The sequence below is a fragment of the Macrosteles quadrilineatus genome, unplaced genomic scaffold (assembly GCF_028750875.1).
Source record: "Macrosteles quadrilineatus isolate MER2022 unplaced genomic scaffold, UCM_ALF_1.0 Scaffold_1__1_contigs__length_201487025, whole genome shotgun sequence".
NCBI lineage: Eukaryota > Metazoa > Arthropoda > Insecta > Hemiptera > Cicadellidae > Macrosteles > Macrosteles quadrilineatus.
Genome location: NW_026542594.1, coordinates 46,976,809 through 46,991,239, shown reverse-complemented (window position 1 = coordinate 46,991,239; position 14,431 = coordinate 46,976,809). Strand labels below are relative to the sequence as shown.

The following is a 14,431-nucleotide window of genomic DNA, read 5'->3' as shown; positions in this document are numbered from 1 at the left end:
GCACTAAATAAGGAGGCATACAGGATGCGGCTCGCCCGAGTGCAGCGTCAGGCAGCACTGAGGGTAGCATCTGCCTACCGAACAGTGTCCGAGCCCGCCGTCCTGGTGATTGCTGGAGTCATCCCCGTCAAACTTTTGGCGGCGGAGAGAAAGGCAATTTACCGGCGCCGCGGGGAGGACGAGGCACGAACAGAGGAACGCACCCGCACCTACCAGCTGTGGCAGGAGGGCTGGGAACAGGAGACACGGGGACTCTGGACCAGGCGACTGATACAGCAAGTCCAACCTTGGGTTGATCGGCGGTACGGAGAGGTGGACTTTTACCTCACCCAATTTCTGACGGGACACGGCTTTTTCCGGTCGTACCTGTTCAGGATGGGCAAAGCCGTGTCTCCCGACTGCATATACTGCCCAGGCATTCTCGATGACGTGGAACATACATTTTTCCACTGCCAGCGCTGGGAAAGGCCCCGCCTGGAGGCTCAACAGTTAATAGGACTGCTGTCGGTGGACACGGTCATACCGATTATGACGGAGGGTGAGGACAATTGGACCTGTGTGTCACATTATATCCAGGGTATCCTCCGCGCCAAGAAGATCGACCTTGACCGGGATGCGGTGTAGGTCATAAAGAATCAAAATGCCAGAAACGGTGCGAGCCCTGAGGGCTTAGGTCACATGTTGGCCTGACTTGAAGTAATGTGACAAACAATTCCAGGTCTGTGTCCAACAGAGTAGAGGGGGTTTTTTAGTGAGTAGTCTGATAATTTCAGGAGTCTCACACTACAGGCTGGCTACCTGTGTGCGTAAAAGCATTTTCCCTCCTCTCCCTAAAAAAAAAAAAAAAAAAAAAAAACTAGATGTTTCGTGGTACCAAGGCGCCTTTTTCCTGCTTTCACCATGGCTGCGCTCTCTCCCGCACTCCCCCCTCTCTCCCACGCCTACCACTCTCCAATGCCTTCCCCTCTCCAGCGCACCCCCCTGCCACTCCTACACTCCCCCTCGACGTTTTGCCCTCAACACTACGTTGTCTTTATTTATTGTTGACATATTGTTCTTTATTTATTGCCTAACGTTGTCCTGGTCAAATCTCCAAAGACAGGTGGCGGATATATCCGTTGCTTTTCTACTCATCTGCGGACGGGTAGCAGATATATCCGCATAGCTAAAACGAGTTAAAAATTATTTTGACAGTATGAAGTGTTCCATTGTGTTTATTTTATGTATACTTGTATAACAAAACACAAATAAAGAAAATTAATTTTAATTTTTTCCTATAATGTCACGATTTTGCCCGTCCAGGAATGGTTAAAATACTTCAAGTAATAAAGGCTTTCATTTGAGATATTGATAGTTCTAAACAGTTAAGTTCAAGATACTGTATCGCTCAATCAGAAAACATAAATTTGATTATATCTTGGATGTGGAATTTAGTTTTAGATATATTTACTCAATTCTAATTACGTTATCGTATTTGTTTTGACCTAACAACCTTCAGTGAAATACCAGCTTCCATTTAAATTATTGATTATTAAGATCGGGCATACCTATAGCACACTGCTGAATCACGAACAACCCAAATTGTTCAAAAAATGGAGTTATTTATCATTGATTTATAGTCAAACGATCTTGCTTGCAACCTCAACAGTAACTATCGACTTTGACGGGTTTCACCTGGTAAATCTTTAAAAAATCAAACTTTCATAATTATTTGCAAATCTACACGAATTAGGCTTTCCAACGACCCATTAAGTAACAATATCGGTCCGGTAGAAGTCTAGATTTAGTTGTACAAAGTTTAACAAAAATATCCCTAACTCAGTATTTTCTCATTACTATAAATTCGGTGGTTGCTTAGCTTTTTTACAAATAACTTTTAAATGGTGACGATATCGAACAAAGTGGAAGGTAATATTCTGAAAGGGAATAAAATTTCCTACAAATTGATACCTCTCGCATCATCTAAATGGAAACACTAAATCTCTTGAGGCAGTAGGTTTTGTAAGATCTGGAGCCTGTGCAAATGAAGTCTTAATTGAGAAGAATATTGACGGGGAGAAACTTAACGAAGAAGATTTTTTGCTAATAATGGCTGGTTCTAATGACATTGCTAGAAATGAGGCCCAGCATGCCCTGGATAGTATATAAAAAACAATAAAAAAATACAGCAAGCAAAGAATAATAGTTGTAGATTTTCCATTAAGATATGACTTGACAGAATGGTCTTGCGTGAACACTGAAATCAGGATATCGAATGAAACTTTGAAACAAATGTGTTGTCAGCACAATAATGTAACACTGGTAAAAGTGAGTTCAAGTGAGCGTTATCACCACACACGACATGGACAACACCTTAATAGAATCGGCAAGAGGTGGCTGGACAATAAAATCATTGAGGCAGCATCTGAAACCCATGCAGCAACGAATGAGGCCCTTACATATAAATACAATGATGAGTTCTACAAGCTACCGGAAGGGACATCGCAGGATGTCAGTCCCATCACAGACAGAGAGGTGAGCCACAGCAGTCCACACCCACAGGGAAACGGCCAAGAGATGACAACACCAGCCAAATTAGGTTAGGTTACACAGTTTTAAGATTACACATAATTTAGATTCATTAATGCACATAAACATTCAAGGAATAAAAGAAAAATTTGATGACTTGAGCTTAATTTTGGATCAAATAAATAAAAAAACTTTAATTATATCTTTAAATGAACATTGGTTGCCTAAAGAAAATATAGAACTGTTGAACAAAATCGATGGATTCTGTGTAGCTGACTACTATGCTAGGAAAAATGGTTCAAGAGGTGGGTCAGCAATTTTATTAAAACAAAATGCAGGTATAGAATATAAAATAAGAAATGACCTCAAAATGTTTAATGAAGATTTTTATTTTGAATGTTCCATCATTGAAATTCTGAACTTTGTAAAACCGACAATAATTGTATCGTTATACAGAGTACCATACAAGTTCACATTAGCTAGTTTTCTGAAAAAGTTACAGTATTTATTAAATAAGTTGAAAGGGAGGAAAATGTTAAATGTATTAATAGCTACTGATTGTAATATTAATGTCTTAGATAATAAGGCTTCAGATGCATTTTTGAATGTTCTATATTTTAATGGTTTCAAAGTCAATGTTATGGAGGTGACCAGACCTAGCAGTGGAACTTGCATTGATAATATTATTACTAATGAGAAACATGAGATAGAAGACATTCTAGTTAAAGATATAGGTCTTTCCGATCATAGTGCCATTTGGGCTACATTACCCAGATTTAAAGAAAAGAAAAAAAAATAAAGAACATGTCCTTACGAGGGTTGTTTTTTTTTCAACCTCCGATATGCTATGAACAAAAGACAAGTTCATATAAAAAATTAAATTTATTACCAAAAGTTTGGTCCATTTATGGTTACTTTTTGACGTAATCACCAAAGAGATTGAGACATTTGCTATATCTGTGCACCAGCTTTTTAATACCCTCTTCAAGAAAAGTGGCCGCCAGTACATTAAAAAAACAACAAAAATTCAAAAAAACAAAAAAATGTCAAAAAACTAAAAAATCAAGAAAAAATAAAAAAGGACTTTAAAATTTCTAGAAATTCAGTAAATAAATCAATAATGGTGAATCTGTGGTTTATTTAAATACTAATTAACGGATCCATAGTTAAAGACCCCAAAGTTATTCCAGATTATTTCAATGATCATTATCTAGACATAAGAAAGAAACTGAATATTAAAAGTTCACCAGAAAAAGCTGTTAACTATTGTAAAACAGGGATAAACTCAACAAGTTTGTTTTTTGAGTTCACAGAAGTACATGTTAATGAAATTTTAAAGATCATACAATCACTACCAAATAAGAAAGCTACTGGTTGGGACGAGATTCCTGTAACCAAGGAGTGTAAAGATCATCTTGCTTTGCCAATCTGCACATTAATAAATCAATCATTGTTAACTGGTGATTTTCCATCAAAACTTAAAATTTCAATTGTTAGGCCAATTTATAAAAAAGGTGATACAAATTTAATTGAAAACTATCGTCCTGTCTCACTGTTACCTGTTATTTCAAAGATATTTGAGAAAGCTGCAAATTTACAATTACAGGAATATCTAGAGAAAAATAAATTAATAACTAAAAGTCAACACGGTTTTAGAAAGTCCCATTCTACCAACTCAGCGCTCATCTCTTTAACAGATAATATTTACAGAGCATGGGACAGATCACAAACTACTGCAGCAATTTGTTGTGACCTGTCAAAGGCATTTGATTGTGTAGACATGATGTCCTGTTAAAAAAATTAGAAGTATATGGAATCAGAGGGTACAGTTTGAAATAGTTTAGATCCTACTTAACTAATAGAAAGCAAAAAACATCTTTAAAAATAGATAACATGAAATATGAATCAAAATATGATACTGTAAAGTCAGGAGTTCCTCAGGGATCAATTTTAGGCCCAGCTTTGTTTGTAATATATGCTAATGACCTTCCAATGAATATTAAGGCAGAAATAGTTATGTTTGCAGATGATACTACAGCATTAATTAGAGATAATAGCACAAAAAAATAGAATTTACAGCTGTGACAATAATAAATGAATTAGAACATTGGTTTAAAATAAATGGACTATTGCTGAATGCTGACAAGACAAATATAATTCACTTCAGAAGTATACAATATAGAGAGGGTGAAATAAAGTTTAAAGTTGGCAACAATGATTTAAGTAATCAGAAATCTGTAAAATTATTAGGTGTAATAAGCGATGAAAATCTAAACTGGCATGAACATATTATACCATTATGCAAGAGACTAAATACAATTTGTTTTAACATGAGCTGCCTTGCACACTGTACCAGCATAGAAACTAAACTAATATTGTACTATGGCTATTTTTATCCGTTTGTGAAATATGGAATAACATTATGGGGTTCATCTAATTTAATAAAAAACGTCTTAAAAGTACAAAAGAAATTCCTAAGAGCCATGACCCTCAAACAGCATGGAAGCTCATGTAAAGAGATATTTAGAGGTTTAAAGATACTTACAGTACCATGTATATACATCTTTGAGGTTCTGTGCCATGTTAAAAATAATTTAAATTGGTACTCTATTGAAAAAAATTGCCACAATTACAACACTAGAAACCGGGATTTACTTATATACCCTCATCACTCTACGACATCTTTAGAAAAGAGCATTCACTACATGGGAATTAAATTGTACAATAAACTCCCAAATACCTTGAAAAGTCTAGCAATGACTCCAACACAATTTGCAGATAATGTTAAGAGCATTTTGATTAGAAAGGCCTATTATAAAGTTAGTGATTTTTTATATGATTCTCAACATATGATTCTCAACAGCTGGTCCTGTTCCTCGCCATAACATTTGATGATAGGTAAAATTGATTTTTCAATGTTAGCCTACAAAGATAGATATATAGGCTATATATATTTTTTTTTTGTTATGCAATTTTACAAATATTTTATTGACTACCATAAACTTTTTGTACATTTTTGATGTTTTACAGATATGTTTTATTATTAAATTATTTAAGTCCTGTTATTTAGTTTTAAGCTTGACAATATCTTTATAAATTTTCAGACAGACTATGCAATGTTTTTAGATGTTAAAATTTTTTTAATTATTAATACTAAATATACGTTTAAGTCTGTTATTTAGTTTTAAGAAAGGACTATTTTTAAATGTTATAAGAAGATGACGAAGCACCTGTACATTTACCTGTAAACTCTGTACGTTATGTGCCAATAAACATGATTATGATTATGATTATACCATGCACTTCTTGAAAATACTGAAAAGGCAGCCCAAATAAAAAGTGTGAAAAACACCGTTTTCAATGTATTTCTTATGGAAAACATGTTTTTATTTTTAATTATAAATCATAAATAAAACCAACTGTCATAATTAATTGCAAATCTACACGAATTAAGCTTTCCAACGACCCATTAATTAATAAAATCGGTCCAGTAGTAAATTAATGAATTAAGATATTATAAAATTTTAAGTAAATATAAAAACTACAACATAGCCCAAAAATCTGGATTAAATTTAGTAAACGTCAATACCATCAAAGTAAAAATATACAATACGTGATATTTATAAAAATATGAAGGCTACAAATAAGAATAAAGACTAAAAGTAATCAAAATTATTAAACTGAGATAATTGAGTATAAAAATGAATATAACAAATATCTATATTTGGATTTGCTTATTGAATCATAATCATATACAGGGTGTTTCAGAATTCGTGTCGGATATTTTAGGGTATTGTTCCTGGGTAAGAAACAAATCCAAATATCATATTTAAATTGACCGGAAGTCCTTAGTTACTCACACAGCCGCCGTTTTGTTTTTTTTTCGCTTATTAATTGTTTTCAAAAAAAAGGTAAGAGATACAAAGTTGAAACTTTGCAAAAACATTTATGACAACTAGACAAAGCTGCAAAAAAAATATGAACATTTTTAAAATTCATAAAACAAAATGGCGGCCATTTAAAATTTTGTTTCTTAAATAACTCAAAAACGATTGAGTTTACAAAAATATTACAAGAATAACTTTTTTAAGACAATTTTATTACAAATCGATTGACACCTTAATCTTCAAGATTGGATGAATATTAACTAAGATATGGCAGCTTTAGTAATACTTGACCGCTGGAGGTTAGATGTAGTGCATGCCGAGGCATGCGGTCTAAGTCTGCCACAACAATGCAACAGTCTCCGTCCGCTTTGCAAGTTATTTTTAAACGATTTTAGACTATTTCAAACAATAATTAAATGTTACATAATCCCAAAAGTGTCTTTTTTTTTATCAATTATCAATCATTAGGATGGCTTAAAAATTGCACACCTTTTTATAGTCTTTAAAATTCACACTAAACACTCAAACCTTTTATATCAGCTGTTGAGTAACTTCTAACTTTTTACAATCACATTTAAAGATGATACAGTGAGAGTACACTTTAAAAGTGAGTGTCAAAAGTTAGAGAAACTGACTACATTGAATAAACAATAACATCTTCAGACAAAATAAAATCAGCTGATTAGTTTTTAAACAAGTACGTTGACTTTCACCACAGCTGATATAAAAGGTTTGAGTGTTTAGTGTGAATTTAAAAGACTGTTAAAAGGTGAGCAATTTTTAAGCCATCCTAATGATTGATAATTGATAAAAAAGACACTTATGGGATTATGTAACATTTAATTATTGTTTGAAATAGTCTAAAATCGTTCAAAAATAATTTGCAAAGCGGACGGAGACTGTTGCATTGTTGTGGCAGACTTAGACCGCATGCCTCGGCATGCACTACATCTAACCTCCAGCGGTCACGTATTACTAAAGCTGCCATATCTCATTCATCCAATCTTATTCATCCAATCTTGAAGATTAAGGTGTCAATCGATTTGTAATAAAATTGTCTTAAAAAAGCTATTCTTGTAATATTTTTGTAAACTCAACCGTTTTTGAGTTATTTAAGAAACAAAATTTTAAATGGCCGCCATTTTTTTTATGAATTTTAAAAATGTTCATAATTTTTTTGCAGCTTTGCCTAGTTGTCATAAATGTTTTCGCAAAGTTTCAGTTTTGTATCTCTTACCACCTTTTTGAAAACAATTAATAAGCGAAAAAAACAAAATGGCGGCTGAATGAGTAACTAAAGACTTCCGGTCAATTTAAATATGATATTTGGATTTGTTTCTTACCCAGGAACAATACCCTAAAATATCCGACACGAATTCTGAAACACCCTGTATATGTAGGCCAAACAACTTTTGACTTTATCAAAATAAAAGTTGAATAAAACATAAGATTTTAAAACTACGTTTGAAATAATGTAAAATTTGTTGTTACTAATATAATATGTTGAAAAATATAAAAACACCTAATACAGAAAAAAGTTTAATAATTTGTTATGAGAGGTGGGTACACCTCAACCACTTTTTTTCTTTGGCACAGTCAACACACAGTTTACGTACAGGTCCAAGCATATTGCTTTTTTACAAGCAATGCACATGTAGCTTGTCTTCTATTTCTTGTAGGAAGGGCATGAAGAACATCTTTTCCATCTCGTCACTTGGGACACTTGCTTGGGCTGGTCCTTTTTCTTGTGGATCGTCCGGCTGTTTCTCATCTACTTCCCATTGCTACTGTCTCTGCTGATTTCCTTACTGTTTAGTTTTGTTTTCTGACAAAACGTTCTCTATGCTAGAATTCAAACCTCTTGGAAGATTCACAGTTTCTGCCAGTCTTTCCTCGAAGATGGGGAAAACCAGCTTATGACCTAGCTGTTTTACGAACTCAAACCTTTTCATTACCGGTGTTCCTGCAAAACTCAAATAGACTATGTTTTTACTAAAATTTACACAACCGATGTTGATCAGTCGGTAAAATACAGCAACTGGCCACCGCCTAGTTTTCCTGCTGCATGTAAAAACTGTGCACTGCATGTCTAGTAAACCAATACCACATTTTGTTTTTCTATAATAACATATGATCTCGGGCCTCTTTTTCTCGGTGTTTGTTTGTACACTCTGATGCATTGAAGAAATCAAGACAAATGATATATTTTGTTTGGGCACAAAGCTATAAGAAGAGTCGATCGATTTGTTTTGATAAAAATCAGAAATATACCTTTTTTAGTTATTGTGTATTACTTAGTGAAGAGTAACCGTCAAACAAAGACTAATAAGAGTATATGTTTCTAGGCTTGAGGCACCTGATCTTTCTGAGTGAGGTAGAAATTCAACGGTGATCAATTTTTAGTCTTTCCTTACTGTACCCATGTACATTAGCTTTCTCTTTGAAAGTGTGTCGACTACTTCTAGAGACAAGAACCAGTTGTCGGCTGTGATATTTTGGTTAGACCCTTCAAAAGGCCTGCTAACTCTAACCCCAGCTTGAGTGGGAATGCTTAAGTTTTTCCCTTCAGCTGATAAAGATACAATGTCACTGCCTTTAACAGTGTATATATATATATGTATAAAATACAATGTCTTAGCATCGGCAACACACATGACATTGATCTTGTATTTCTTAGGGTTTTTAGGCATATAAACCTACATAGAAACTACATCTGCCTCTGAAGGGTATCTACATCTCATCTACTGTAACTTCGGAAGACTCGCAATAAATACTTTGACTGTTTGATATGAATTTGGCAAAGATCTCAAAAATTGGAGCAGCTTCATAAGTTGTTTTTTTTTTTTTTTTTTGCACCTTGTGTTTGCATCATAAATTCGTAGGCAAGAAGCCAAGATCTCATAACGTTTTACTGACATAACTGTTTTCATTGTTCAAAAGTTCTCAAATTGTGTTGCTGAAGTCAGGATCCATTACACTAATTCGACAAGCAAATTTTACTGATTTTATTTAGTCACAAAATGTGGGAGAAAGTAAGCTATTGTGAAGGTCTGCACTGCCAACACACCAGGGCTGCCTCAATAGAAATAAAAAATTCCCTGGGTGCCTGTGAGACTGATGTTTCAGTGTAACTGTTAAGTTGATGTTATAACATGTAAAACACAATATAGGTTATATGTGTACTTCATAACCTACTGTGTACTGTGTACTGTGTACCACGAATACTTGAAAAGAACCGGTATGGATAATAAACATAAACAAATGATATTTTTGGCCCGAAAATAAACATTATTTAACATTGCTTCAATGGAACTGCCAAAACATATGTTAATGCTATTAGTATAGGATTTGGGCCAACAACATCATTTGTTTATTTTTGTGATCCATACTGGGTTTTATTATAGTAGGTATTCGTGTATGATACCATACTAATATTTCCACGTATATGTTTGATGACAATAAAAGATTTTATTCTATTATATTCTATTCTAATACTTGATGAACAAGAATAAACAATTATAATCCTGACAAATCTTCAAAAAAACCATTTACCAATTTTGATGGGGAACCCTGAAGGTAGTTGCATTTGAATGAAGTTCTTCAGTTTTGCAAAGTGAGAACTGGAGATAGCCATTAGGTCAACAATAGGCATGATCTGCTCCTGAAGACTCAACGGATAGTCTTCACACAGCCACAAAGTTGCCTGAAATTGGATTGAACAAAGATTTGTAAGCAAAGCACGCACATCTATACTACTAACTCAAATAAAATGGAAAAAAATATGAGTAAAAACAAAACTGGGAAGAATAAGGGTACAAAATTGTCTATTTTGATTTGATTTGATATGGCTAAAATAGTTGATAGCGTAATGCAGGATGGTTTAGAATGTAAAAATAGTTTTGGTTTATTAGCTGATGAAATTGAAAAGCTTTCTGAATCAACCAATGTTGTACTCGTACAATATTGTAAAAAAACTTTTGAGGAGAGTGGTATGCTTGGACCATCCTCAGTTTCTCCTATGGGAGGAGTGTTGTTAGTTGGGAATTCAATGCTTAGACACTCTGGGAAAAAGTGTAAACAGAACGGGACAGTACTAGATGTCAATCCTGGGTCAACCATTAAAACAATTCAAAGCAGACATGAATTGTATGCAAATGCTAAGCCAAATGTTGTCTATTTGCTTGTGAGTACAAATGATCTTGTGAATGGGTATAATGGGCGTCCTGGCTATAATGGGGGGTGGGGAAAACGTGCGGCATTGCATAGCATGGCTAGCCTGCTGTCTACAGCTAGAAGTACAGCGGAAGTTTCCTGATTCCAAGATCAATGCCAACAGTGTCATCTGTCGAAGAGATATCAATCGTAGAGCTTTAGAACACTTCAATGATCAACTTGATCTAATGTGAACAATTTCCGAGCTCATTTCGCAGAGGCAGATTTTATAATTAATAAAAGTCATCTAGGAAGGGATGGCCGACATCTCAATAGAAGAGATAATGCTTAACTTGGAGATTTTATGGTCTTCTACATCAGATAGATACATCAGATTCTTCTACAACTTTAAAAGAATAACATACAAATAAGTACAGCTGAGGTATTTTTAACATTAGGTACATGGAAAGTTCCCTTTAGAAAGAAACTACAACCTTAAAAGGCAATTTATGAGTTTTGCGCAAGGTTTCTCGTCATGACGAACATTTTAAGTATATGGTTTATGGGGGTGTGACTTGTAGTTTTCTCAAAAGTTCATAGGTACTTTGGGATTTATAAATGGATAGTTTACTTTCATGTGTTTAGTTGTGAACAGAGTGTATAAAGTAAGCCCATCCCAGTGTATGAGTCTTTAGTATCTGGTGTATCAGTAAACAATGATGAGGCAAATGACCTAAAGATTACTAATTATTAACTACTTCACAGGAATTTAAATGTTTATCATTTACAGGTTTGTTTAACTTTAATAGACCCCAAGAGATTGAGAGATCAATGTTTGGTGGGATTCCTGTATTGGGGTTTGGTGATATTAGACAATCATTGTCTACTGAACCCTACTATAGACACAATATCAGCTGTTAATTAATAGCCCATACAGCTAATGTCAACTAAGGGACCTACAGTTTATAGTGGAATCCGAACCACATAAACTAAATAATTCATGGTCTGAATGGTGATAGAGTCATTCTAACAGTGCAGGAAGTATATTGATAAACATTGAACAATACGTACTGAAGTATCTATGATCCCAAGACTTGAGAAAGTAGATTTAAGTTTAGGTGTAATATCAGACAAGAAAAGGAAATGAACTGAAAACCAACAGAATATTACAGTAAATAGTGTGTACCGTTATTTTACAACATCTGTTATCTAAGTGAACTGCCACCACATCGGCTATTACAAAAAAAGTCAGAAGAGAGTTGATAAGAAATTTAAACATATTTTCAAATTGAGCTATTAACTAGTGTACCTGTTGCTCGAATTCGAGCAATTGCATTTACAGGCGACTCAAAGATTATGGAAATACTCACAATCTACACAACAGTTAGATATAATCAAAATCTTTTTTAAATATATTATCTTTTTTCAAAAAGCTGATCTTGTTTTTTTAGTATTTTCAACAAATTTTTCCCTCTCATAGTCGCATTAGGTTGTCTATGATAACGATTATAAATGAAAAAAAAACATTATTTCTATTTCTTCTACTTGGTTGTGTTCTATGACTTTTTCTATGTTTCCATTGTTTGCAAATCGGTTATTTCAATGATTGCTCAAGAAATGTAGAACAGTGTTAATTCAGTTTTATTTTTAGCCTATATCAAATTGTCCAAGATTTCTCACTCCTTTCCATTCTATACACCAACCCAAGTTTCGTCTACAGATGCAATATGCCAACGAATATCACCTACGTACAATCTCCAAGAAGTGGTAAAAAAGGCAGATACCAACCCATACAATAGATATAAGTTAACTCCAAAAGAAAATAGTTACTGTGATAGTAGGATTTTCCACTGATTTGGTAATAGAACATTATATTGCAAAACATGACACGATGCAGAAGAAAATCCATTTTAAAATCAGAAAAACCCATTGCAAATACTGTACTTCATTTTGACAAATTCAATCAATCACAATTTGAATATTAACAGCTGTTTCATTAAAAAGTAGTGTAGAATTATGCATATGGTCGTAATGTAAACAAATCTGGAGGCAACTTTAAAGGCTTCTGGGGCAGAGCCCCAAGGGAATTGACCTCGTTCCTCTTTTGATGGCTCATCTACAGACCAAGACCTTTCTTTAGAGATCCCTACCAAGTTTCTACGCCCAGCCGTTCTCTCAAATTAGCTGTGACAAAACCCCCGTTTTCCTCCATAAGAATAACATGGGATGGGAATTCAAAGGCCACTGGGGCAGAGCCCCAAGGGAATTCACCATGTTTCTCTTTTGACGGCTCATCTACAGACCAAGACCTTTCTTTAGACACCTCTACCGAGTTTCTACACCCAGCCGTTCTCTCAAAATAGCTGTGACAAAGAAAAACAGTTTCAAATTAATATATAGATGAAACGTAAGTCCCTGTGAAATGTTTGCTTAACAGCATTAGAGACCGTGAGGTTTTGACTGGTCGTGCAGGAATAAGGAACGGACTCTGATACCTAAGGTAAATCAAAATCCTCACTGATCCATTTAAATCCATTCAAATTTATACTTAATATAACTAATTAAGGTAAATCTAATTAATTATCAAACAAACTTATTGTGAGGATTTTAAATTGTAGAAAAAGGACGATAGCAGCTAGCTTACCTTGAAAGCGTGGGTAGGCCATAGAACAAGTAGAAAAACACTGTACTTTTTCTCTACACTTGACAAAGTCCCTTAGGGGACGAAATATTGTGTACACAGTGTTTTTCTACTTGTTCTATGGCCTACCCACACTTTCAAGGTATGCTAGCTGCTATCCTCCTTTTTCTACAATTTAAAATCCTGGCCTAGAGCCTTTCCTTAAACAAAACTAAACTTATTGTGAGGGTTATTTGAAATTGTTGAAATAACTATTAACTCCTGTAATACTTAGCAATTGCTCGATTTCAAGCAACAGGTACAGCAACGAGGTGTGTTATTTTAACCTCCTGGGACTCATTCTTTTGGTGAGTTAGTTGTAAATAGCCTTCCTTTCTACCAAATTCTAAATTCAAGTTGCTTTTTTTCCTTCAAAAATAATTTTATATAAAGGACATTTTTGTTATAGGTGCCTTCCGTACCTTTGCACTGTGCTGTGGCAAACACACCTTACTTAGTGAAATTACTTTAAACATAAATAGTACAACTTTTTCTGTTGATATACAGTAGAACCCCTCATATCCGACCTCGGAATATCTAGTGTTGGAACATCTACTTGTTTCCTATCTAGGACGATAACCCCGAGCGCGATCGGTTAACCGAAAGGCCGATTGAAGATGTTGCTGTAATCGTTGCAGACTATTACCACTGCCGATAACGGGTGTTGCTGTGGTCGCAGGAAACCATTACTGAAGTTGCAGAGACTGCAAGTTGCGCTCACGGCTGTTGCAGGGGACGCAGGAGACAATTACCGATGTCGCAGTGACTGCAGGTTATGCTCACGGCTGTTGCCGCAGTCGTGAGAGTCGATTACTGATGTTGCAGAGACTGCAAGTTACGCTCACAGCTGTTGCCCTGGACACGGGAGAGGATTACCGATGTCCCTGGAGACGATTACCGATGTTGCGGTGACTGCAGACTATGCTCACGGGTGTTGTCGCGGTCGTGAGAGTCCTTTCCCGATGTCGCAGAGACTGCAAGTTACATTCACAGGTGTTGCCGCGGTTGCGGGAGACGACTACTGATGTTGTGGAGACTGCAGTTTATCACGGCCTCCTTTAACTACAGGCCGCGGCGTTCGAAGTGGCAACACCGCATCGGATGGCTGGATGGCTACTGCTACGCTACACCACTGAACGCTCGTGCTCGCGCCGCGGAGGATTGTAACAAGCACACAAATTATCCATTAATTTAGATGTTTTAT

The 14,431-nt window shown here is 35.2% G+C and overlaps 1 protein-coding gene across 5 annotated transcripts in view; it reads right to left on the bottom strand.

The window, feature by feature from the left end:
* The window catches only part of LOC128982911 (ankyrin repeat domain-containing protein 13D), a 222,057-nt gene that overhangs the window by 67,326 nt on the left and 140,300 nt on the right, over positions 1-14,431 (bottom strand). For all 5 annotated transcript variants that reach the window (XM_054401977.1, XM_054401978.1, XM_054401979.1 and 2 more), the window contains one exon: positions 9,948-10,098. In XM_054401977.1, coding sequence (XP_054257952.1) covers positions 9,948-10,098 — 151 coding nt within the window. The remainder of the gene's footprint in view (positions 1-9,947; positions 10,099-14,431) is intronic.